The sequence below is a fragment of the Rhea pennata genome, chromosome 6 (genome assembly GCF_028389875.1).
Source record: "Rhea pennata isolate bPtePen1 chromosome 6, bPtePen1.pri, whole genome shotgun sequence".
NCBI classification, from domain to species: domain Eukaryota; kingdom Metazoa; phylum Chordata; class Aves; order Rheiformes; family Rheidae; genus Rhea; species Rhea pennata.
This window is the reverse complement of record NC_084668.1, coordinates 42,851,527-42,877,791: the sequence shown is the minus strand read 5'-3', so window position 1 is coordinate 42,877,791 and position 26,265 is coordinate 42,851,527. Positions and strand designations below refer to the sequence as shown.

Sequence of the window (26,265 nt, the reverse complement as noted above, 5' to 3'; positions counted from 1 at the left end):
CCTGGGGAAGAGAAGACTGAGGGGGGAATCTTATCAATGTGTATAGGTACCTGAAGGGAGGGTGTCAAGGGGATGGGGCCAAACTCTTTTCAGTTGTCCCATGTGACAGGACAAGAGGCAATGGGCAGAAATTGCAGCACAGGAAGTTTGGCCTGAACGTGAGGAGGAATTTCTCCACCATGAGAGTGACAGAGCACTGGAACCGGTTGCCCAGAGAGGTTGTGGGGTCTCCTTCTCTGGAGATCTTCAAGGCCTGCCTGGCTGCAACCCTGTCTAATATGCTCTAGGTGACCCTGCTTGAGGAGGGGGGTTGGACTAGATGATCTCCAGAGGTCCCTTCCAACCTTACTGATTCTGTGATTCTGTGATCCATGTATGGTTGGTTAGCTACTGCTTTTAAAAATAACAATCCTTGAAATGATGTGCAATGACAGCAGAGCCCATCACAGTTGAATTTTGTTATATGGGAGTGAATATGCTTTTCAGTTGTTGTTCAGTTACTCTCTATAAATCTACAGATCTGCAAGTTGAGGTTGGTCTGACAGCATTGCTTAAAGAAGACTATGCAGCTTTCAGCAACAGCCATGGCAAAGTTAAGATAGCAGTATTTTAAAATAGTGAGGAGTCTTTAGGGATGTATATTCAAAAAGCTATTCTAACATGCTTGAAGTCACCAGCTTGTTTTTTTTTTTTTTTTTTTTCTTAGTAGGTCACTAGCATTTTTCAAATTTTTTCAATAGAATTTGCTTCAGAAAAACAACATTGACAGCACTTTTAAACAGTTTGTGAAAGCTGACTCTCCTGTTGTAGTAAATTTCCTACCTGAAAACTTGTTTTGTACTTCAAGAATGTAGTATGTAACTCAAGTATACCATGTATACATAATTATTTTGTTCCTAGGTATTTACCACTCAGCTGCTCAGTTTATATCCACTATAAAACCTAATGCAGATTTACTGAAAATTTTCTTTCTCAACCTATGCATTGAGTTAAGCCTCACCATATATTTCTCTTTTTCTAGTGTCTAAATTTAATGCTGGAAAAATCTGGATTATCAGGTTAGTTGAATTATCTTACTATTTAAGAGTTATCTTTAAGGGATTTCCAGTTTCTAAAGAGCTCTCTTGCTAACCCAAAATATAAAAATGTCCTTACTTTATTACAATGGTTTATGTGTCATTGTAATATGAGAAGGACAGAAGAAAGGAATTTAAACTTGGAGTTTTGCTTTGATAAAGGCTGGCTGTGCAGTAGCTTTTGAAACATCAGTTTCAGGCTTTATATTTAATCTTAAAATGACAAAATCCACACTTTCTAGACTGTTTGCTTGAGTGCCTTTGCAGATGAAGGTGTTTGGCTGTTTGGGCATTTGTGTATTGCAGCGGAAAAACATTGTGTGAAGTTAATTGTAAAAAATCAAAGTGTTTTTAGGCTGCTTTGTGAAAGCCAGTTAATCAATGTGAGGTCCCAGTTTCGCTGTTATCTGGGAGTCTGAGTGGTAGCAGTTCTAGTTTTAAACTGTAAAATGAGGATTAAGGGAGAGATATAAATAGCACTGACATCACATGTGTATTTCTTGGCTCAACATGATGCTGATGAGGAGGAAGAGAGAAAAGCCTGGTGTGTCATTGTGTTTTCGATCTTTAGGTCTAACCTAACCTTTATTAAATATCGAGTTCTCTCTTACTGGGGGATAAAAACTGCAAACTTGGCCACGCTTTTGGAAACATAAAAGTTCACCTGAAAAATATTACTATGAAAATACACACTGAGTAGCCCAAGTGAAAATTAAATACTGTGCACTTGTATACATATGCATATGGGCGGAATAGTCAGTAATGTCTTGAAAATAGAAACTTAACTTTTTAATTTCCTTGTGGTATAAGTTCACTGCCGAGAAACAATGTTTCTGTTTTTATTTCTTGCTTTATATTACCATTCTTTTGAAAATTTTAAATTTGGCCTTCCATAGAGATTCATGTTCTGACTGCTCTCTTTAGAAGAGCTGTCAGAGTTCAGTGGATTTTGAAGCTGTAGTTTGAAAAGGCTGCCAGGTACTGTTTTCCCATCAGAAATCACTGCTGAGATTCCATTTGGGCTTTTAGTTATGAACGTCCAATTTTGGACCCTAGAGAGAATTTTTAAGTGCATTTTGATCTCTCACTTTTGATCAAATAAAAATATGATTAAATTTGTTCCTCTTGTACATAATGCTTCATGTAGGTGCTAATTCTAAAGTATTTTAGTTTCTGACTATATCTTTTCTTCCTCTAATGTGAAGTTTACTGGAAATGTACAAAGCAGACAGAATGGGAGAGAGATGAGTTTCTTCCTTACAATATATTTTTTAATTTTTACATTATCCTTATTAGTATTATATTATTATTATTACAGTATCATTTTAAGGTGCTTTTCATCAGTTTAAATGGTATAGTGACAACAGAAGTTCATTGTCAAATTCACACTCAGCATTTCTGCAGCTGAAACTTTTTCCCTCCTAACTTGTTAATTTTTTCTTCTGCAGTTTTTTTAGCTACATGTTGCCATTTCATTTCGTTTGGTTTCTTCCTGAACCAGGGAAATTAGGTAGCTGAGGAAGTGTTCATAGAAACAGACAGACATTTATAAAAATAAGAGAAAGTCATTTTCAGGAGGCAAAAGTGTTTTTTCTAGGGCCCGGGGAAGGAAGCTGAAGCTACTTTTTCATTCTTCAAAAATCTGTTTCTTTTCAGAATCTAAGTTTGTCAGAGTTGCAAGAATGGGAAGGCTCTTACACTCACCAAGGATTAAGGAGGAACACTTACTAAGAGTTTTTTTTTTTTTTTTTTTTTTTTTTTTTTTTTTTTTTTGTAACAACAGTGTTGGCTAATAATTTTACCTCTATTTAGTTTTGTGTGTTTATTTACTTATTTATTTTTGTAGGTGGCAACTGGCATTTGAGAAGGTTTGACTGGTGCTATGAAGCAGGGGAAGCATTAAGTCAGGAAGTAAGAGGACCTTCTTTTTGATTTGAGTCACACAATACGTAGTTTGTTCCATTTTTCTTTAGAGACTTTTCCTGAAGAAAACTGCATTAAAGCAAATCTATGGAGTTTTTTGTGGGTGATGCATTGCTAGGCACACTGTTCTGTTTTCTCATGGTCTCGTGAAGACAGTGTTGGCTGTGGTTTAAAAGGTAAATCTTAAGCACTTGACTCTTCTTTTCAGGGATTATTAAGCCACATCCACATAAGCCACTTTTCCTGAAGTCTAAACTTAGCATGAATTAAAGATGTTCAGATCTACCAATGATAAGCACAGGGTATTAACTTGTAAAACACAGAGGTGCAAAGAAAATAGATGGTTCAGTGGGATATTTCGGAAGGATTCTTGAGGTGCAGATGGAATACTTAATGTGCTCTTGCAAAGTTGTTTCGAAGTGCTGGATGTTATGTGGATATTTGTGCTCTTCTGTGGAAAAGCAAAACACCATGGACTATGCATGGCATTAAAAAAAAAAAAAAAAAAAAAAAAAAAAAAAAAAAAAAAAAACTTCAGGCTTTAGGGAAAAAAGCACAAGGACTTGCAGGCTCGTAAATATACTGTGCTTTCTCTTTCTCTAGACTGCCACTCTGAAGGAGCTTAATGTTTGCAGAGGGGATACTTTGGTTGTAACTGAAGGAAGACTTCCACCAAAGGTAAAATAATGGGGGTTGTTTGTGATCTTTAGTCAATTGACTTTTCTGGAGACTTGAATATGATAACATTCTTTTTTTCCTCTTATTTCAGAATTTTTCTACTGAAAAAATCAAGCTTTTTGTAGTTTCATAGTTTCTCAATTATGAGACTATTATAAATAGTCTCTCTGTATCTATTATTCTTTCAACCTCAGTAGCAGAAGTCTTGCCTGTTGTGTAGCTTCCTAGTCTAAATGCATCTTAGAATATTGTTAAGGTTACTAATCTGAAGGAAATCACTATTTCTGGCAAGCAAGATGAGCAATAATCAGTGCACAGGAGTCCTCCTGAAGGCACAATCCTTACACTTTTATATCCTCACCAAACAGTAAAAATAGAGGAACTTATCTGTTTGTCTTGTTGTACTGAGTATTGTATTTGAAAATGAATGGCCCGTATTGGAGACTGTCTTGACAGCAATGACTCTGCAATTAGAAGGGCTCTGTGCTAACAAATCTCAAGTGGTGTAGGGCATTATAAGTCAAAACAAAAGGCTAAAACACTTGGCAGCAGGCAGACAGTGCAGCTCTTAGCAAATGTATGGTGAATAAAGCTTCATACTGGACAAACTTGGATATTTTTGATAGCTTTGTTCTCAAAAAATTGTGGGATAAGAGCTTCTCTAACAGTGAAATGAGTGGTGATAAACCTGCATGTGGAGAAAAAAAAAAGAAAAGAAAAAGAAAAGAAATACAGTCTCTAAGAAGAGGAGAGACATCAACTTAAGTGTCCTTTTCTGGCCACACAGAGCAGATGAGGAAAAACTCTGACGAGCTGCTGAAGTGGCAAAATACCTTTGTAATTAGTGAACTTAGATGAGTACAAGGTCTTCCATCAAGTTCATGTCTGTGTCCAAATCTGCAGGAAACAGTCACTCAGTTGCACTTGTCGTGTCACATGCCATGATAGCAAAACAGGATGGGTGATTTTATGCTACATAAGGACAGATTTTTTTCACTTCATAAAAAAGTAGGAAGTCAGTGTAGGTGATGTAGAATCCTAGATGAACACGGATGCCTTCACAAAAGCTGAGACTTGAACAAATCTTGTCCATTCTTCCTGAGATGGAAGCTGAACGTTGTTTGTTACCTATTTTGGAACACACAGGCTACTAGACACTTTTTGTTTGCTTTTCAGGGTTTCCTGAAAATACCCATCTGGTGGTACAGCCCTTTAAATCATACGGAACATCGAGAGAATGCACGAGACCAAGTGAACGGCGTGACCTGCAAGATGGAGGCTTTGCAGGTGTCTCCAGTAGGAGGTGAGCTCAATCAGTTTCTGAAAGTAATCATAGGGTCTAGTTGCCTGTGATAGCACACAAAGCCCTCAGGCTTTGAGTCAAAAAAAAAAGTCCTTTTTTATTTTATTTTATTTTTTTTTTACCCCAAGCCTTAAAATACTCCTGAAACCTAGCTATACAAGTCTTAACAAGCTTATTGTGAAAGAAACCACATAAGAAATGGTTGTAACTATATTACTAGGGCAGGAATGATGGAAGGGACTGTTTTTATGCTCCTTAGTTTGGTCAAGAGCTCCTATGCTCCTTATTTGGTCAAGAGTAAAGATCTTCACTGAATTTTGAAGCAGAAGCAATTATCTTTCAACAAATAAAATAGCTACTGCATACTTTGAGTGGCAGTATTGTAGGACATCTTCTCAAAAAGCTTATGAATGTTTGGCTTCAAATACCAAACTCCTAGTACTGCTTTTAACTCACCTCATGCTAAATTGCTTTATGAGAAGCTATAAAATGAGAGATGAATAAATGTGGTGTGACTCTCCAGTACACTACGTGCAGGTATTTTAATTTGTGTTTGTTATTCTAAAAGTCAAATCCAAATCAAAAACAAATGAGAGTAGGAAAAAGTAAGGATTGAGAAGGAGGAAGGAAAATGAAGTGAGGACAACTGCAAGTTGGAGAAAGGGGAGCAAACCAATGCTCTTTTATATAAGAAAATAAAATTTTTCCTTTGCTGTGGAGCTGTGTTGCACTGTATAACCCCCATCCTTTTAGAAGGATTTTTGTTTTTGCATTTTTCTCCTTTTCTCTCAAGAGTTCCATTTTCTTCCCTGTTGACTTGAATAGTGTAGGTGAGAGCACTTTCATTTTTCTTGTGACACACTCTACATTTCAGAATCATAAAAAATAATTATCAATTTTTATGGGTTCCTATGACCAGTTATATTTTTAAAATTTGCCATATAGAATCAGTTTGAACTCTTTGTAAGCTAACGGAAGGTATTTTATTGACTGTATATGTTTCTTTAACTATGCTCAAAGAAATCTACATCAGATGCCTTCTAAACTAAATGAAATCTCTGCTTAAAGTGACTATTTTCTCTTAGAACAATAATACAATGATATTGACTCTTCTCTCCATCTCTCTCTGTCTCTCTCTCTTTCTTGTGTCTCTGTCTCCCACCAGAATATATCCAAACAGACATGGATCTTTGTTACGCTGGCAGTATAGAAATAGCAGGAGAAGCTTCTTTGGAAGATCTGAAGATTCAGGTTAGATGTTCTGCTGTGTTCTAAATGTACAGCAACACTGATTAATTGAGCTATATTAATACATATTTTTTATTTCCTTTTCCCTTGTCTCCAGTATGTTCTGATATGGCATTTGCTTATATGCCATGTTCAGTGGTAAGTATCAAGAGGCAATTTGAGCATGTAGCTCAGATTATTTCCTTAGTATGTTCCCTGCAGTTGCCATTCTACCTGTCACGTGTTCCCAGCTGCAAAAGCCTTGTTGCACTTCATCTGAAACTTAGGGTTACAGCCGTATTTTTATTTCACAATGTAAAAATGATTAATGAGAGGAATGCACCCATACAAGCACTTCCTAAAGAGCCACTTGCTATTTCCACATCATTCCTATATTAGTTTTTTTGTGTGTTTTCATATGTTGAACATAATGAATGAAGAATTGCTTTAGATGCAGAGATGGTCGTATCTGTCATTTGCGAAAGTGTGGCTTAGTTTCCTTGGCCAGAAACTAAGGTACCTTTTAATGCTTTTTAGTAAGAAAAATATGATTTATTAAGCTTACAAAAAAACAAAACAACAACAACACAAAAACAGCCAACTACCAAACAACTCTTTTGTAAAGCTCTTCCACTGTTTAGCTAGTTGATTGTTCTAATTAAACTGCAATCTTCCGATTCTGACCCATACCAACACTTGCTGTTTTGGGTGGATGTCTGTTTCTCAGTCTCGGCCAAACTGCTGCTGTGAAATACTGTGACATTTGCATCTTACGAACATGGAAATGTATCTTAGTGTGGAAATAATATTGTTTGGTTAAAGGCAGGAAGGAGCTTGCTCAGCACTTGACTAGAGATTATGGTAATGATTTTGTTAGTCTCATTCTTCCAGTTATAAAAATTCTGGTTGAAAAAAAAAATCACGACTTTGTAAGAGACCTGCGTTAATTGAGAAATGCTGGGAGGGAGTGAAGTCCAACTTGCTTTGAGGTTGAGAAAAGAATCTTTCCATCATAGCCTCCATCTGTAAGTTGCAAGCAACCGTTGGTGCGGGATAAGTCTAAATATCCTGCCATATTTCTAAATTGTTTTAATATTGCACTGAGAAGCAGTCAAGGAATTTTTTTCATCTCTCCAAGAAGACTGGCTGCTGAAATTATTGAAGAGATGTTTGGTTTTTCAGGCCATGACTTTGCCGTGTTGCCAGGAGCAGATTGTTCCACTACCTGCATTTCTCAGAGCCTGGACAGTGGAAAGTAAGCGCCTAGGCAAGCTTTTACGAAACAACAAACAGCAACTCAAGTAGGTTTCTTATTGAACGCTAAAGTAACTTAGCAACAGACTGATGGTTTACTGGATTGTGAAATGGATTGGTGGAGAGAGAAAAATCAGTTCAGTCAAATGTCAACAGAAAGCTCTTTTCTGCTTGTTTCAATTTTTATAAGTTAAGCACCTGTTGTAACTCAAGTGCTGTGAAAGGGAGAGGTGGGAGCATAAACAAATCATGTCATGCTTATTCTGCTAAGCTTTATTTTAAATGGTTTGAATGCAATTTATATACCTTCCTGAGTTTCAATTTTGGTTCCAATTTTTTCTTACTTTGGTTTTGCAGATAACTGAATTTAGAATATATGACTGAAAATATATGCGTATAATCTTTGTTTTGTTATCAGTGAATATAAGCTGGGATCCAGAGTGGAAATCTGCATAGAACCTCTGCAAAAAGAAGAGAATTTGGGGTAAATCCTCAAGATACTTGATACTTATTGGTGCATGTTTGAGACTTAAGCTAGCAGCTTTTAACTTAAATAGTTCCTGTTAGGATTACAGATATCAGTAGTTTGTGCAAGAATACTTTGGAGCTTTCATTTTTTGCTGGTAGAACCTTGCTTTAAAATTGAAGGGTAGGGTGGGGAGGAGTAGTGATTTGGGATTCTGAAAGGATGATTCGCAAAAACTGTCTGTCTTTCTCTTCCTCATGGCAGCCCTCATGAACTGTTGCTTCGAGTACAGATGGGCATACCAGGGCAGAGGGACTACTACTGCTCCACAGATTTGGTCTGGGATATCTCCAAGGAATGCACTACCTGGGCACTGAGGCAAAGAGTTGCTTCTCATTATTGTCTCCCTGTAGATAAAATTGAAATAGCCAAATACTTTCCTGAAAAATTTGAGTGGCTGCCGATATCTAGCTGGGTAAGATCTGGAATGACAGAGTCCAACAGCTGTTTTGAGAAAAGTGTGTGTTGGTTTGTGCTGCAGTCTTTGAGTATATATATTTGAGTGCAGAGCCTTATTTTCCTGCAAACTGTGGAGTGAATTTGGAAAGTGGGTGGAGGTGGTTTACTTCCTCAGGGATCTGCTTAGGTCTTTTTGAAATCGTAATAAAAACAATAGGTGTTTCATCACTTCTTCAATTAGCAGATCTTGCAGTTCTGCCAAGTTAACCAGGTGGAAATCTTCTGGGGAAGAGAGCAGTTATGGTTAGCAGAGAACACACCACTCCTGCATCCTGTCTCTTCTGAGTCTAATAATTGAAAAGTTAGTTGCAGGTCATGAATGTGGAATCATTTGCTTTGCAAATGTGTAGTTTCATTGAATTTCTCTATAGCTATGGAAGTTAGATAACAGAAATACTGGAGATTTGCAGAGGTAGCACAAAATGAAAGCATTTCTCTTCACTATAGTTTCTGTGGTCAAGGGTCACTGTTAACAAGTCATGAAGTGTCATTTACTATGGTTAACATAGCAAGCTGGAAGGGAAAGAGACAGGTAAGTGTTTTTTGTTTTCCTTAAATAAGCTGCAGCTGCTGACAAAAGTAGCTATTTAATTTTCTTTACAATAAGCCTTTAATATGGAAGAATAGCTACTGGGGACCTACAGATTTAGAAAGAATTGTCAGCAAATATCCATTTAAGTAACTTTTTGAAATCTGCTATATATGTCTTCTGCTTTGATTTTTATCAGACTCAACAGATTTCAAAGAGGAAACGGAAGAAAAAACAGGAGAGTTTACAGTCAGCACCTTATCACCTGAAAGATGGAGACATCATTGGAGTGAAGGTAAATGTGTTTTACTTTATTGGATTAGGTTGAAGCACCCCCCACACACGCACACACCACTTGCAGTGTCTTCATTTCTTCCTTGTTTTTCTGCATCTTGTTACACCTGTATGAAAGTGCTGATATGTGGATCTGGACAACACATCCTATGGACAGGGGAAATTTGTTGCTGCTGATGCTTTTTGTCCCTTTTCTCCTGTTCTTAACTAGCCTGATGGAAATGTCATGCTTTCACCCTTACATCCTGCTGCAGACACTAGAGGGCGATACTTAGAGGCTCCTGTGCAACTCTCCCTTAGCCAGTGCAAAATCAGTTGTTGGTCTATGCTCAAATGCTATCTGGAGGAAACTGTGGATTTTTCTTGCCCTTGTTCTATGAACTATTTTTTCCAAATTAAAATGAAATCCAAGGACATTTTTCGTTTAAAATATTCTAAATTTAAATCATAGCATTTTTCATAGAAATATTACAGATCTGTTTAAATAAATGAAAATAAATAAAAAAAAAGATTACCCAGCATCATATTGAGCTCTGAATTGTCAGTCAGGCTGATTTATGAGACTTCTGAAAGAACATCCTCTCTGGGTTTTAAAGCAATACAGGGGAAGTCCAGTGTCCTAGTCTGATGAATTAAGCTATTGAGCAATATCTCTGATGCCAGTTCGTTGTTAAATACAGTTCATTGCTAATTACAGAAACTAAAGAGCTGCAAGGGTTTTTTTTGTTTTTTTACTTTTTTATTTTGCATGTAGTTACCTGAATTTAATTGTTTTAAAACTAATTAGAAAAAATGCTCTGACAATGAGTTGTTTAAACTGAGCTACATATGAGGCACATTTTTTTGGCAGATGAAAATAATATATTAATACACTCAATCCCTTTTGACAACAGAACCTTCTCCTTGATGACACAAAGGACTTCAGCACAGTAAGAGATGATGTTGGAAAAGAGAAGCAAAGGCAGCTTGCTTTAGAAAAAAAGAAAAGGTATTGAGTATTTACTTTTCTGTTGAAATATTCAAGGTGTCTTTTGCTGCTTTTCACACTAACTTTTTACTTGGATATCTCTTTAGCATAGTGATAATGGGATGTTCTTAGAGCACACAATCGCAGTAGCACTAAAACACAGCACTAAAAGAAGCGCTCAAGTTAATTAAAAGCAATTAAAAATTTCCTGTTTTAAGTGCTATGTTCCTACACTGAACCTCAGCTTTTTCCTTGCAACACACTCAGTTTAGCTCTGTCTCTGGAGATGAAAAATGAATTCTTTGTCTGTGCAGACCTTATATAGGATGTGAGAGAGAGCTTGCAAAGTTGTTCGTACACCTAAATGGAAATCAAGTTCTAATCCAACTGGCGTATGCCACTGTTGGTGCTTAGGCTAAACCCCAAATTAGGCATCCTTCTTTCTATCTTTCTTTCTTTTAATAGCCGACAAGCTGAACGTTTACAGAACTACATTCTTTCTGAGGAAAAGGTGAATGTTAAGCACCGTAAACCAGAAGTGGCTCTTTCAATCAATGTTGGAGTTTTCAGATAGCACCAGGCAAATGATTTCTTCACCAGACCATACTGCCGATATACTAAATTGGAATGGAGTACCTCAACTGGACCAGCGAGAGGGATGGACTTCCCTGAAGTGTCTTCAAGAATCACCGAGACAGACTGAATATGGGATTTAGGATGACTCTGGTTTTCTTTTAGTATCTCTTGGTGAAGTGCTTTAGCATCCCTTTATCCACGTGATACTCTCAGGCTAGGTATAATGCACTTTATCCATGGGAAAACTGATTAATATATTGTGTAACCTTTCAGTGACTGTTTTGTAATCACTTTAAGTGTTTTTTTTTTTATCAGAAGAACTGGCATCTTGCACCATCACTACAGAGTTTGCTAGAGTTTTTAATGCAGTCATAAACCCTGTTTTTTAGAAATTACTGTACCATCTCTCATCACTGAAAATACTAGTAATAGTAGAATTTGATTTTTCTATCTGATATATAAATCTAAGTCAGTAGTAGCTTGAATCAGATTTCACACATGAGAGAAATGTGGAAATCTGGACAAAGCATGCTAAATAGACTCCAGAGAGGAGCAAGTTGAAAATTTGTTGAGCTTCTAAAACCTGAAGACCCGTAATTTTCTGAGATGAAACAACAGTGTGGTAGCCTTGAATTTCAAAGTTGCTATTGCTATTTTGTTGTCCACAAGCTTTGTTAACAAACAAAAAAGGCAAAAAAAAAAAAAAAAAAAAAAGGCAGATCTGATGGTATTGGGGGGTTTTATTTTATTAAGGAAAAAGGCTTGTATTTATTTTTCGTGCTCTTATTCAGAGGATTTTCCTTCACATTTGTTTGGCTGTTTTAGTATCCTTTGAGTCATTTGAGAAAGAGCAAGAAAATGCTTATCTTGATGGTGATTTACAGTCCCCATAATAGAAGGGACGACGTATGTCCTTGAATACCAGCTGAAATGAGTATCAAAAGTTCTTGTGTATTAAGTAAAATGTTTACTGAATGGTTGTAGGGTGTTCTCAATCTAGAGATCCAACATGTAAGTATCTGATGAGAGGCCATATTTTGTTACTGAGGCTGGGAATCAGGGTTTACTAAATGTTGATGTTTCTGTTGCCTTTATTCAAACAGTGCAAATATTTACAACACTTAAATAGTATTTCTCTACTGTATGCGATTAGCCATAACTTAATTTCCCATCAGGTTCATAATTTTCTTTGAGTATAAGTAGTACTGACAAAATAACGAAAACTCTTAATGGAGTTATTTGCTTATAGTTAGACTTTAAGCCTTTTTTCAATGATAGGGTGAAAAAGGAAAGGAAGAAGATAACACATAAGCTGTTCTGTGTAGCAGTAGAGTGCTGATGGCATGTAAACGTGTTTGCTTTTCTCACTGGAAACCTGCATAAATTAAGTCTGTTATCAAACATACTACAAAGCCGTGCTGAACTGTACAAATGGCTGGCAAATATCTTTTGAAATGAGTAAGGTAATGTTCAAATACAGCTTTTGAAACATAGGCTGAAGTACCTTTTAATTAAAACTGTAATAATGAGTGAACAAAATAAGTGCAACTCTTGAGGACTACAGTAAATGATTTCATGTATGCATAGAGGTTTCTGTTGTAAACATGCCAATACAGCAGGTTACTAAAGTTTTGGCTGATGTGGGAAGATCCTCTGATATAATTTTTACAGTTTAACAATATTCTGTTGTTTTGGACAGCTTCGAAACAAAACCCTCAGTTCTGAGGGAACAAAAAAAAACCCGTCAGAGCATCACCTTATCTTGAAGCCTATGAACAGTAATTATTTCACATATTTTTAAAATTCAACAATTTGCTGATTCAGCCAATAAGACGGTGTTATCATTTCCAACTTTTTTGGTTTTAGGTTTTACTTGAATAATTCAGTCCTAGTTTTATGGATAGATTTTTTTTTTTTTTTTTTTTGATTGAGCCATTTTTCCCCCTCTGAGTTACTTTGCATAGCCTCCTTCCATTTTAATAGGAGTTTTTGTGAGCCACAGGCTTACAGAAATTATTGCACATGCTGATTACCAAGGTAAACAAGGAATCTTTGCATTTGCAAATTATTCCATTACATTGCACTTACTTTGCTGTCACTTTAGCTCCTCAAATCCCATTCTGGACAGCTGTACTGAGCTTGACTTTTTCCCTTGCCTATGTTTTAATCTCTGGTCTCTTCCTGAAAACATGAAATTTGGAGAAATTTAAATACAGAATACAAGCACTAAAATGGGGATTTTAGTATGTGCCTTGTTGAAGTGTAATGTAGTAGTGCCTGCACTGAACCAATATTGAATTATTTCTAATGTTGGCTCAAAATGAATATTTTTTAGAATTATTGTGGACCATTCCACAATGAAAGAGTTTGTTAAAAATGGGGGGAGAGGGAACATCTTTTTAAAATGGAGTCTTTGTGATTCCACAGTTTATCCTGATTATATTCCAAGGCATAGAAGAACTTTCTTCTTTATTTTTCAAATGTACTTCACAAATAAAGAGTCATTTATATATGTCTATTTGATTAGTCTCTATATGTCTGACATATCTTGATTGGGAATGGGATAGATTATTTTCTAACACTGGACAGGGCACAGACTCGATTATTTATTTACTTATTTATTTTGCATACCTGTTCCTAGGACTGCATCCTGATCTGTGTGAAAAGTTCCCCAGACCTGGCTGGGCTTGCGCTGTCATCCTAGAGACTGAAGTTCAGTAGGAGGATCGGGATTTTGATGCGAGCTGAAGTGATTTTTTTCTTGTCTTACACTTTCCCCTTTTTTCGAGAAGCGTGATCTTGAGTTTACTGCCCGTAATTCTAGCTCCCAGTTATTGTATGTGTGCACACAACCATATTAATCTCGTCTGTTTTTCAAGAGAAACGGCCTAATTCTTCTAGATGACTGTGGATCTGTGTAGAATAAGAAACAAGATTTCTGAAGAATAAGCTGTTAGCTTGTTACCTGTGCCTGATCCTGGTAGAGTTCTTCTAAAATAGCATTTGGTGCCTTATGTTCAACTCTGGGAATCTCATTAGGAGAAAGACTACTACTTCTTCTTCTTCTTTTTTTTTTTTTTTTTTTTTTTTTTCTCCCTTCAAAATTCATTCCAGTTTGCTTAAGTGATTAGGGAGCTGAAGGAAGCGGCTAGTTTGGAGAACTAAGCTATCCTCTGTTGAATGCTCCTTTGAGAATACTCTATGGGTAGCTTGTATTTTGAAGCATTTTGCAAGTATAAACCCCAAGCAGAAAGAGAGCCCAAGGTAATATAGGGTGACGTGCCTGGGACAGGTGAACTGATGACAGAAGAAGGTGGGCTGTATTCCAGAGAAACAGCTTGATTGTGAGACTTGCTAACCGCTTGTGCAGCTTCTCCAAAGCTGTGGCTAACCACGGCACTACGGAGGCTATGAGAGCAAAGCAAGACTGCTGCAAGAGCAGGGCTTGCTGCTAGTGCCCTCCAGTGTGGTTAGCTGTGGTTTTTGGAAGCTGCCAACATTTCTGCTTAGCTTTTCAGTTACAGGCAAGTTAATCTCCAGCTTTTGCCATAGCTGGGACACTACAACTTCAGAATAAACAATGCCAAGCTGAGTTTGCAAGCAAGCTTAGAGAAGTAAGCATGTGAGCTCTAAGCCCTTGCTTCAGTGGCTAGAAAGCTAAAAACTAAAGCTTATTGTCATCTGATTTGACCCTCTTTGCCAACCTTGGTGAATCAGGCAGCATGGCTCTGTGTGCCGTTATGTGCAAAAGATACGATGATGGTGATGATGAAGATCCATGCCAAGAGCTCTGCTGTAGCCAGGCACTGGAGCCTGATCAACTGTCTATACTGAATGGAGTTTGCAAGTACCACGGCTTCTGTACCTGTTGTGATCCATAAAGTAGAGTGCTTAATAAGGGCACTGTATTTTCTTAGAGTATCTCGAAAAATAGGTTACTGGGTTATGGGCGTCTTGCTAGAAGAAACAGCGTCAGTTTCCTGTTTCACAAGTCTTTTCCATTTTAAAGCTTTGCTATGAACTTTAAATGTACCCCAGAATTTGATTGCAGTGGGTTGTATTTAGACTGTGATCAGTAATGGTCAAACACCCACTTTTGCTGAAAACTTCTAATCATCAGAGAGAATTATCTTAAAAGACAAAAGAGGGAGATGGGGGGAACTGGCCTTAGGCCACCATACATGCTTGCTTGCTGACAGATTTTACTGGAGTAAGCAACAGTTAACTTGTTCTGGCTGGTTAACCATTTTTCACTTCCTGCGCACCTTTATTCTGCTGTAATGTGCAAACCTTGGACAGCCATTCCTGGCTTGGCTTGGAGGTTCCTCCTGGCTGTCCCCACTGGGCAGCATCGTTCCCATGCTGGTACCACGGGAATCCTCACCTCCAGGCCACCACAAATACCCTGTTGGCACTCAGTGTGTTGTGGGCCTTTCTCAGCTGCTCCCACCTCTGCTCTGAACTAATTTATCTGTTACTAGCTCTGCTATATAAACCTGTGGTTGCTTTTTCCCCCCTACTACTGGTTCCTCTCTTTATTTGCCCTGTCTGCAATTCCCCTCATTTGTTGTGTTCCAGGGGCTACCATGTTGCCAGCTCTATCAGCTGCAGGTCTTCAAATTGCTCTTCAATTCCCTTTTTCCTAGTGGCTGCAGGGTATCATGGCTTGTTTCTGGATGCACTTAATCCTTTGTGCAGCTGCGGTGCAGAAGCTGAAGAGATTATGGTGTGCTTCTGCTGCTGTATTTGTGTCCCCTTGCTGCTGGCCATCCTCACTGGTCAGTGCTGCACTTTGCTACAAGCTTCCTATGGCTTATGCACTATTGCTGCCCTTAAAGTAAATAAATAAATAAATAATAAATAAATAAACAAGAGAATTCAGGAAGCAGGTGCATTTATATTTAGCAGCCTGTGGTTATAAAACAGCTTCTGGGTGACTTCTGTGAATTATACTGTGGAGTTTAACCCCCCTTCTGCCGCTGGTTTGTGTTTTGTTTTGTCTCCACTGGATGCTTAGCACAGGAACAGGTTCTGATTTTTTTGCATGACAAGCTCAGTATGGCCAAAACAGTGGTTTCTGCTCAACTGATGTCTGTTTGGGTTCCTTAACAGAAGGTTAAGTTTACTAGTGTTAGACTTATTACCATAGAAACAATACAGCTGTAGTTGTAGACTACAGCCAGAGAATATTTTTTTTCCTTTGGTCAGCAGAGCTATTAAAAGATTCCCTAGACGGAGTTTATTGGTGCTGACTTATGAATCCTTGATTTTCAGATCACAGACTTAAGTTTGCATGGCTGGCAGGGAAATGAAATTTGTTAAAAGGCTGATAGCAATAAACAGGATTTGTTCAATCCTGCAGATTATCAATTTGCTGATTATGGCTATGCACACAAAATTATATGAAAAATTTGGAAAGGAAAGAGGCTGCTGCTTTATTTTTGTTGTCTGGACTACAGAGCAAAAGCTTTTAACAAAAACAAAAGAAGTTTCGGAAATACATACTAATAAGCATTCACAAAGCAATAAAAATACAAAACCTGGAACCCCAAACCTGTGTGTCTTAATTTATATTATTGCATGGTTTTGTTTCTGACTCTACAAATTACATTTTCAAATATTTAATACAGATTTATGTGTTGAAAAGGGGAGGGGGAAAAACAAATAAAAACTAGGTGACAGAAAAGGTAAAATAAGGATATGATAACCATGCCCAATTAAAGAAATACTAAATACTGTGGTTTGTAATGAAATGTCACAAACCAAACTGATCCATTCTTAATTCTTCTGGTTTCTTCACAGAAATAATTTGAAAGCAAATCAAGAGCTATGCTCAATTGCTAGGTTGTTAGCTCCTTCTGTTTGCTTGTGGGAAGGAGAAGATAATCCAGAATTAAAAGATCTATGGCTTAGAGGAAAAAAGAGTTACGATGTAGAAAATTGACTGCAACAAGTACACTCTAGCTTAGGCACAACACAAACTTAAAATGTATTTATAATGTGAGTATTGAGCCCTATAATGGAGCTGCTGTATTTGATCCTTTTCAAAATTAGGCTTACTGGGGTAAAGAGTTTGTCAACATGAGCAAGGAAAGTTCCAGTACATCAGTGGTAATCCTAAAGTCATTAAGATAAACTGCTACTTAAAAAATGAGCAGGCAGGTAGTGCATCGCTCCATGTATCGATTGCATGTGGACTGCACCAAATTCTCCTGAAGGTGGCTTTTCTGAAAGGGTAGCTGGGGGAACGTACAAAAAAATGCTGCCTTGGGTTTTGCTGGGTTTCTCAGCACTTCAGTCTCCGTGCATGCAGATTGGAGGTACCCACCATTCAGAGTTCTGTGTGGAGAAGTGACTTTACTTGTCTCATGTTTTCGATCACTGCAGAGAAAGCGCTGGCATTACACTCCCCTCCCCAAAAAAAGAAAAAAAGGTATTTTTTGGCATATACTGCCTAACGCATAGCATAGATGTTGTAGCCACACCTGCTGAGGTCAGAAATTCAGGCTGCTCTGGATAGCTTGACTTCTAGAAAGTGTTTAAAATCATCTTTCAATTATAAAAGGTAGTTTTGACTTTTGTCTCAGCAACAGGGCTTGATTGGAATTAGCATCTAGGAAATATCAAGCTACTGGTTTAGGAAAAAATGTGTATATGTGTGTGTTTATGTGTATGTATGTATATATATTTTCCTGTTAGACTATTTTGTTAACTTCTGGTAGTGGCAGAAGTGTATATAATACGTTTTAACCAGTGCTCCAGAGAGAGTTTCTGCCATTAGAATATGCCGGTTCATCTGATAGAGTTTATGGATGGCATCGTGTTATCAGGTATGCAATGGAAGCTGGTTTTTGTCATCTTTGCAGCTGTCCATGGGGTTCAAAGCTTTGTTTGCATGTCAGATAAAAGTCTGAAAATGCCCTCTGTGTACTGCTGGAGTGCAAGAGCTAGAGGAGAAAGATTGTGAGCCTTAATAGCAGTATTGTTCTCTGCTTGTCTATGGAAATGGGTTTACATTCTTCTTTCTTGGTTGCCCTACGGCTTTTGAATCTGGCTCATTCCAATTTACTATGGTCTGGGGTTCAAGGCCCCAGAAAATTACAAGTCTTGAAAGTGGGAAGCCAAGAGAGGGGAAAGCAGAGGCACCAACCCTTAGGAATTTATTACAGTATTCATGGACTGCTCATTTTTTAAACTTTTATATTTACCCCTTAGGCCTATAAGTATTACAGCTGGAAACCACTTCTGAGGTTCAGTTGTTCTGGATTATGAAACAGAACAGCAATACATGAAAGTCTGCAAATGCCTTGAACAGAAGCAGTTTGAGGGTTTGGGGGCCAAACTTGCACTGCGTTTGGGAACACCACCAGCTTCCTGACAGTCCTCAGGATTCAGACACTGAGGACAACCCTTGCTGTAGTTCACAGCTCCATTTTTCAGAAATATTTGGCAGTGTTTTTTTTATTCTAGAGAGGACTTGCATTAAATTAACTTCATTCATATCTGTGAAATAAGTGCTGCGAGCAGACTTTACGACAGAAACAGATATGGCATTTCTAAAGATTCTCCTGTGCCTTATTCCTTTACCCATATTTGTTTTGTATAAACTTGAGATGGCTTAAAAAGGACCACTTCAGTACTCATTTTACTCACAGGTTGAAATATCTTGTGGCTCATAGGTGTACATCCTGTTCCCATATTTGCCAGTTATATCAGCTCGAACTGTCATAGAAGGATCTTGAGAGATGAAAAAAAAGCCAAAATATTATCGATACAGGGTTTGTAGGGTAGGGAAGATGTAGTTAACTTTGTGAGAAGAAAAGAAAAAGGTTTGAAAATGGTGTTTGGTCCTTTCGTGGCTGCAAAGATGCATTTTGAAGCACAAGACTCTAAGGAGCTGTGTTTTAATGAAGGAAGTCTACTTCTGAGACCCACCACAAGAAGATTCTTTATGCACAAGCTTGATGAGGTGGCTCAAGAGAAATGGCTTTTGTCCTGGCAATACTCAACAGTTTGGTGGATTTGCCTTTTGTGTAGTTGTCGGTTGTGGTTCACGTGGGGCCTTTTCTCTGTCCTTGAGTGAAGTGTTTATCAGTCGTTTGAGCACGTGCTTAGAGTACGAGGCCTAGTTTGGCTATTTCCAATTAAAGTTTCCCTTTTGAAAGTCTTAGTTATTCCTACAGTACTAGTGCTCAAAAGAATATGAGCTGTTACTTGGAGCACGGAGGATTCAATGGGGACTGTACAGAAAAAAAAATGCCGTTAACTGGCTGTTTTGTTCTGATTATTGTCCCAGCCCCAGAGACTTACCGACAAAGAGGATCCAAGGGACGTAGTGGCCATCAGGCGCCATGTTATTGTCGCTACTGGAATGCTGTTGGAGAGTTAGGCTCTTAGTGATGGGTATCTGTAAAAGCACTCAGAGTGCTAGAAATGGACTGAATCAGCTGAGCTTGCCTTAGTAAATCAGCCAAGCTTACCTTGCTTCACATCTCATCTACCTCCTCTCCCAACAACTCACAGTTCTGGTCTGCTCAAATATGCCAAGCTCTTCTCTTTTGTCCAAGTTGGCCCATGCAAGAAGCTTAGGAGAGGGAATACCCTGGATGTACAACTCTGACAGCCTGATGACTGATTTTTTTTTTCCTTGTGGTTGTTTCACATTGCTTGTGGTTGGAGAAGGCAAAATTGTATACCCTTACCAATATGTATGGGTGTATATATCTGTGTAAGGAAGTGTCTGCCTGCCCTACTTCAAAGGAGTAACTGTGCTGGATGTTTTGCAAATGCTGTTGTATATTCCCTAGGAAAGTTAAAAAGTATATATATATATTGAATACAACTTTAAAGCTGTCCAAAGTTAATCCATTTATGATTTTAAGATGGTTTGTTCCACTCCCCAGTAAACATTTAGATAAATATTTTAAATTCAAACTTACTACCAGATTAAGCATGATGAAATCCTCCTGAGCCATCTGCTGAATCTCTGAGCTAGAAGCAAAAGCCTTCTTTAAAGCTAAAAGAAAGAGAAGTAAGTTTTTTGATGTCTATGGGGGAGGGGGAAGGGAAGTTGGCGTCACTGCTTTTCATGGTTTTGCAGCATCTTTTATTGATACTAAATCCACCAGGATGTAACGAACAAAACTTATTGACAAGTGCATATCACACAAAAGTTGGAGGTCGTAGCTATAGTAAAAGAAAATGCAAAAGATGTTTAGAGAAACTGAAATGCTGGTGTACTGAGATGGTCCCTTCCCAATGAGAGGACGCACATGGCATAGCTTGACTTTATTTAGCAGCTTATGGCCCTGCACAGGAGTCATCTGCACAATTTATGCAGTTGGGAAAAAAAAACCTTAAGTTGAATAAGAAATACTGGAGCCAGACTTCCCTGACAAACTTAACTTTCTTTCTTGATAACCCCCTAGGTTATTAAGTGACTGCAAGTAGCTTGACATGCTCAGCAGGAAGCCTCATAACAGTAAGCAGAAAGGTTCTCCACTATATAAAATAGATGGTTGCAGGTGCTTTTGCAGGCCAGAAGATCATTTGCACTTTCCAGTGCAGTAAACTATAGCACTTCAAGACTTTTGCCTGTAGATGAAAATACATAGCTAATGCAACATTGCAGTCTCTGAGAACATGAGACTAAAATGGTAATTTTCAGTGTGTGACTCTCCCTGCTTTCAGAATGCCTGTATGGTGAAAGTCATGGTTTAAAAGAATGCTATCATTCTTAGCAATGTGTCTTAGCCAGGGAAGTTTTGACCCTGAGCATGTTACTGCCCAGAAGAGTTTTACAACTTTTATTCTCCAACTTTTCTCAAGAGTCCCCAGTGGAATTACTGTGTCTCCACCTTTTCCAGCGCGTTCTGGGAAGATTTCACACCAACTGCTCTGTAGGCAATGAGTGCTGACAGGGAGAGTTTGATCATCCAGATCATTTGGAAAGATTTGCTTTGCTCACCTTGGCTGTAAGGACATTCTTCCAGATGATGAATAACCTTCAGTGGCTTCTTGCTGAAACAACATTGCAGAAAAGGAGAAGAAAACAAGTCAGACCTTTTACAGATAGCACCCGCAGAGAATTAAACCACTGTGATGCTCTCAGATATATTTATACTGCAAGGAGCAATAGCAATCTGGCTATAAGGGAGGTGCAGACACAGCTGTATAAAGAGGAGTGGATCACTGAGAAGGTGACACCTACTGGAGGCACTGCAAGGACATTAGAAATGACCGTGTGTTCTGAGCTCCAGCCTCAGCCCGTCTCAGGAGTGGAGCTGTACCCAGCTGACTTGGCTCATGTGCATCTGAGGGACTGAAGGTGAACCATGGTACTGCTTGCCCTGAATCTTTGGAGGTCTTTGCCTGCAGGCCTTTCCCCCTGTATTTGTTATGGCTGTGGAAACCAACATGGAAGGAAATAAGTTCCTATAGCTATCAGGTATTCTTCATGGCTTGTGAGTACTAGAGGCTCTTAAAATCACTGCTAAAAATTTCAACCAGGGCAGCAAGTAAGAAAGGATTTGGAGAGGTATGTCAGACTCAATTCTAGAAGATGCTGGTGAGCACCTTTATATAGGTGAACTCCCTCCAAAATCTTGTTCAGCCTCGTTTGCTTAGGCTCTGCACAATACAGGTGAGCACTGCTTACAAAATATAGTTCAGAGTCCAAGCATCATGTTAGAGCCTTCTGTACTTTACATGATCAGCTCATAGCTTTCTTAGGTCTGTGCATGAACACAGCTACGCACACACTTAAACATATGCGCTAGCACAACAAGAACTGAAGATTACCTTTGTCTTGATCTTGCTAAACCTTCTTCATACATCTGCACCCACTCAATGTCATCTCCCCAGCCTGTTCAGAGCAGCTTTAGTTATTTTTTTTTCCTCAATATGGATGAAGATTCTCTGCTGAGTAGCACTTGGATAGCATAAATTAGTTGCCTTCTCTCAGGATATTCAGGGCTTCTGGATGGTTTTGGGATACCAGGAAATAGATGATAGGGAAGGGGCATGAAAATCCATCCTTCTTATGGCCCAGGTGGTTGATAAGGATTATGGACAGGTATTTCCAACCACCCAAAGATTGGGGCCCACAGTTCCTCCCTAAACTCATTCAGCTCTTCCAAAGAGCCAAACCAGGCTTGCTGTTTGAACTGATATGGCTTCTTGCAGTAAGGGATTGCTCAACAGGTTGAGGGCTGGGTAGGGTAGGGAAGTGGGCATATTTTTGGTGTGAGGTGCCTGGATCTTATTTGATGCTGGGAAAACATAGAACAATCCCTGTCTGAAGTGAAGCTTGGACATGAGTCTTGAGCCCCATCCAAGGGATACAGCACCCTGCCCATGCCTGGTAGCACCCACTGAAAATCCCAGGGAGGAGGAGGACATGCTTGCTGCCTGTGCCTGACCCACAATGCTGGCAAGAAAGAGGACAGCAGAAATGTTGAGCTGGCTCTGTGACTACAGATGCCTGTTCACTCAGTGTGCCTGGGTAGGGCTAGTGGCTGCTGGTGTGGCTGCCTCCAGACTGGCACCTGAAGAACTAAGCAGCAGCCCGTGGGATAGTCTGCCTCTTGGCTGCCTCCCCAACCCAGGTTTGGAGCAAAGCATCTATACCTGTTCCCAAGTACAGGGTGTGAGTCCCTCTCCCCTGCTGAATGCACCAGTGCTCTTGGCTGTGGTGCAAATGGCACTTACTTAAGATAAGTTTGGGCTTCTGTATGTGAACGAAGGGAGATCTCCCAGCCTCTGCGCTCAGACATTTACCTCGAGAGAGAGTTTGTGGGGTCCGTATCTGTGCAGGGCTTTTCTCCTCCTCTTCATCGGGGAGCTCCTGGACCTTTCTCTGTGTAGCCACCATTAGGCCATTGCAGAGAAGGATGGAGAACAGTAATGGAAAGGAGGGCATATTTCTGGCTGACAAGAACTGAGAGAGGAAAGGATCAACTCAAGCAGGTAGAGCTTGACAGATACCCTAAAGCACTGGGAGAAGAAAGGCCCAGGAAATATTCATCTCCCTGTTAAAACTGGCTGACTTCAAGGTGTCATAGCAAAAACTTAAGGAGACACTGAAGCAATTCTGAGTATTCTTCCAGCTACTTGAACCTCATCAAGAAAACCAGATGCCTATAGTAAAAAAACACCTCTGCAGTTTTTCTTGTGGTTGAATTCCAGCATTCGTTTGCATGTTTCCTACTGCTCACCTGAGAACATACAGATAAACTACTCAGTCCACTACAAAGTGGCCTATATTTTCAATCAAGCACTGATCACCCAGAGCTCTAGTAAATTTTCATGGAGGATACAGTCACAGAGAAGCAATGCAAATCTGGCCATTTCTATCTAGAGGCCTGAACACACCTAGAGTCTGTCAAGTGACTTGGAAAATGTAGGTTATGGGGCAGCAGGTACCAGCTATCCCATCACTAGCCTCTTTTTATCACAGTAATCTCTATGTTTGTGAGTTGTTTTGGCCAAGCAGTCCTCCTTTGCTTGGCTGCTATTCAAGGGTGTAATAGCCAGCTGCGACACCAGGCAAAAGCCCAGCCACAAAGAATGGGCAAACTAGTAGGAAAGAAATGCCCTGACTTCCTCAGAGAGGAGACAGTTCCATAAAGAACCATTCACTTGGAATGGATCTCTTACCTGGCAGCTTCTGCTGATGTCTCAATGTGAATGTCCTTGTTGCAGTGTCTTCACTGTGGCCCAAATAAGGTAAGGTCTCTTTATACCTGTGTATTTGCACAATAGCAGAGGATGGGCGTCAGCTGAAATTCCAGGATATCCTGCTCCTGGCAAGGTGCAGGGTGCACAACAAGGTTTTTCTTTTTTTCTTTTTTTTCTTTTTCTTTTTTTTTTTAACAAAAGTTTTTGTTTGTTTGTTTGTTTGTTTGTTTTTTAAAAAGAAAGCCCAGTAATATGCATGTTTTTAATCAAGGTATATTGATTTATGAAAGCATTCCTACAGTGTTCAGATGACACTTAAACATACCTAACTCGTTGGAGGTGTACCGTGGGTCTCCCAGTACCTCAGTTCAGCTTAAATGAATTTGAAATGTTTGTGCTGTTTCTCATGTCCTCAGACAGACAAAATTAGCACCATTTCTGCCACTTCAAACAGGCAGCGTATGTTATTCAAAACTTCTCAGAGGTGCCTTAAAAGAGAAAAAGGAGTAATGGGATCACCCTTTTCTTTTTTTTCATTATCCTATGTTTATGCATCTTTGAATGCGTAGGATTCAGTTGTGGTGGAAAGGTTAACTGTCTAAATCATCTAGCTTCCTTGGTATAGTGAAGTCTCCCAGAACTGAACTGTGAGAGATACAGAGAAGATGCACACACCTCTCTCAACACCACTTCACACCAAGCAGGTGCAGAACACAGTGCTCTTAGAAGAGGTTTACCACAAGTATTTCTGTAAGAAAAAAAAGACTGCTAGAGAAAACAAGTAATCAGACGTAAACAGAAACACCCTGGTATGAACTGAACCATGTCATAGTTAACAGGGAACAGTAACATAGTAAAAAATCCATGTAAGGATATCACTGCCTAAAGAGATGGTCTACACCTGTCATAAATTTTAAGGACGTGAAACACCATGCCTTCCCATGAAGAGATAACAGCTCTTGGCAAAGATTTTATTGTCTCACATGAAAAATATTTCATTTTCTGTTGTGAAATCAACCACTAGCCTGTTAGGAAAATACTAGCTCTGCTGTTACACACAGTCACATTCTGGTCTTTCTTTGTGTCTGCTCCATTGTGCTGAATAAGAGAAGGGGTCTTTGTGAGGACCCTCCGGTGGCATCCCATAATAAGGGCTCTGGTGTAGCACATGGGTCTGAGAGGTCAAATTGGGGATTTAGAAGGGCTGGAAATCTTGTCTCCAGGCTTTCTCATGCTTGATTACTCAACCAGAAGAATGCTTATTTTAACACTGTTTTGTGTGAATAGCTTTCCTTGGCATTTTTTGAAGAATGTGTTTGAGTGTATTTAAGGCCTAGCAGAGGTTGGGCCTTAAACTTCAGCAGTTGCTTCTGACACCTGAGTAACAGGGGCAGATTTGTAGATTGTTTCCCAGCTGGACGTTGTGGTTGGTGATGACTGGGCTCATAAGAAGGGGGCAACCTAGCACGCTAGGGAAAATGGGTATAAATGAGCCAATGAGGAAAATATGGCTAGGCTCTTTGTTTTGCCAGCCCTTAGAAGAGCTGCTCCAGCATTTTCTCAGAATCTTCAGTGCTAAAGGACATGTAGAATCCACTACAGGTTGTGGGAAAGTTTATGGTAAAGTTAACCTGAGAGATTGGAGAGGAGACCGTCTCATGTCTCTGCTGTAGCACAGTACAGTGAGATTTTATGGGACAGAGAAAAGACACTGGTATGGCATCATACAGGTCATCCCTTGTAAGCAGCTAAGTCCCATGCAAGCCAGAGATAGGCCAGAGCCATCCTGTGGGATTAGGAGTCTAATAAGTCATGATGGCATAAAGAAAAGTCCAAGAGCCAGAATGTTGAGACCTCTTCTTTCCTTTGACTTGCCCTCTGTTTCCACCCCCTGCTCCTTCCCATTTAAGTTTCTGAGAGGGATCCTGAAGATAGCAATGCTGATTTCTCAGTTTAGTTGCTTTTGATAGAGAGTAAGAGTCTCAGTTCAGAGCCAAAGCCTAATCTAGGTGCTTTGAGCCACTCTGCACGGTCATACCTCTTCACTGAGCCAGCAAACCCGGTCCCAGGCACAGAAGGCTGTGTATACACTCTCATACATCATCAGTAGTTTTCTTCTATCTCTAGTTCATGCTCAGGGTAAAGGGGCAGGATCCAAGCACAGAGCATCACAAAAGCAAGGTCAGAAGCACTGCCTGGACTTCATGTGCTGTTTCACCACTAATGCCTTGGAGCATGTTGCTAGGGCTAGGTTGAAGTTTGCAATGGATAGAGAGTTGCTGAAACAAGCAAACATCACGTGTTTCTTGAACCAGAAGAGTACTGCATGAAATCTAGATGGTTATAGATCAGTTGGGAAAGTTGAGTTGAGAAAGGTGGACATTCACTTCACTAAAATTCAAAAACTCTGCTTATCAGTAAAACTAGATTCTAAGATGCATGGATGTTGCTGTGCTCTGAATTACAGGCTTTTCTGATGAGATAGAAGTAGAAGCTGGCGTGGATAGTTTTAGCAGAGGTTACCAAGAGGAAACGAGCATGCAAGTAAAATTTTAAAAGGGGGAAAAATCCAGATAATGAAATTACACTCATTTGAGACTCAGCTCTTATGAAAGTTGCTGTTTTCAATTTCAGTTATGGCAGGGTAGATAAAATGGATCCAGAGCATAACAATATTTGGAGACATGATTTAATGTGTTGTTTCAATAGACCTAATGAGAACTATTTTTCCCAATAAAGCAAAATTGTTTGTGCAAAGTATGCCCACTAACTGCA

At 39.2% G+C, this 26,265-nt stretch overlaps 2 protein-coding genes across 11 annotated transcripts in view; one reads left to right on the top strand and one right to left on the bottom strand.

Moving 5' to 3' along the window:
• Window positions 1-13,330, top strand: part of USP40 (ubiquitin specific peptidase 40) — a 39,137-nt gene extending 25,807 nt beyond the window's left edge. For 8 of the 10 annotated variants that reach the window (XM_062578722.1, XM_062578723.1, XM_062578729.1 and 5 more), the window contains 11 exons: window positions 1,022-1,058; window positions 2,923-2,987; window positions 3,603-3,677; window positions 4,854-4,980; window positions 6,146-6,231; window positions 7,390-7,508; window positions 7,880-7,945; window positions 8,192-8,402; window positions 9,175-9,270; window positions 10,163-10,257; window positions 10,702-13,330. In XM_062578722.1, coding sequence (XP_062434706.1) covers window positions 1,022-1,058; window positions 2,923-2,987; window positions 3,603-3,677; window positions 4,854-4,980; window positions 6,146-6,231; window positions 7,390-7,508; window positions 7,880-7,945; window positions 8,192-8,402; window positions 9,175-9,270; window positions 10,163-10,257; window positions 10,702-10,810 — 1,086 coding nt within the window. In that variant the 3' untranslated portion in view covers window positions 10,811-13,330. Of the gene's footprint in view, window positions 1-1,021; window positions 1,059-2,922; window positions 2,988-3,602; window positions 3,678-4,853; window positions 4,981-6,145; window positions 6,232-6,325; window positions 6,367-7,389; window positions 7,509-7,879; window positions 7,946-8,191; window positions 8,403-9,174; window positions 9,271-10,162; window positions 10,258-10,701 lie in introns of those variants that run through there. The other 2 variants (XM_062578732.1, XM_062578730.1) reach the window with 2 other exon arrangements.
• A 3,813-nt stretch (window positions 13,331-17,143) lies between these two features.
• LOC134142335 (anterior gradient protein 3-like) lies at window positions 17,144-22,732 on the bottom strand. Its single transcript, XM_062579282.1, has 7 exons — window positions 22,591-22,732; window positions 21,613-21,676; window positions 20,780-20,832; window positions 19,752-19,828; window positions 19,123-19,186; window positions 18,466-18,549; window positions 17,144-17,193 (listed from the first exon to the last, which is right to left on the bottom strand). The coding sequence occupies exons 1-7, from the start codon at window positions 22,730-22,732 to the stop codon at window positions 17,144-17,146; spliced, it is 534 nt and encodes a 177-aa protein (XP_062435266.1).
• Between the last annotated feature and the right edge of the window lie 3,533 nt (window positions 22,733-26,265).

Bases quoted from the DNA above. Each gene is read 5' to 3' on its own strand.
- LOC134142335 (XM_062579282.1), bottom strand. From the start codon at position 22,732: ATGCCCTCCTTTCCATTACTGTTCTCCATCCTTCTCTGCAATGGCCTA. The intron at 21,677-22,590 runs GTAAATGTCTGA...TGCTCTGAACAG, and splicing joins CCCACAAACTCTCTCTCGAG to GCTGGGGAGATGACATTGAG. The intron at 19,187-19,751 runs GTAAGTTTGAAT...ACTCTCCAACAG, and splicing joins TCATCATGCTTAATCTGGTA to CATTCCAGTAGCGACAATAA.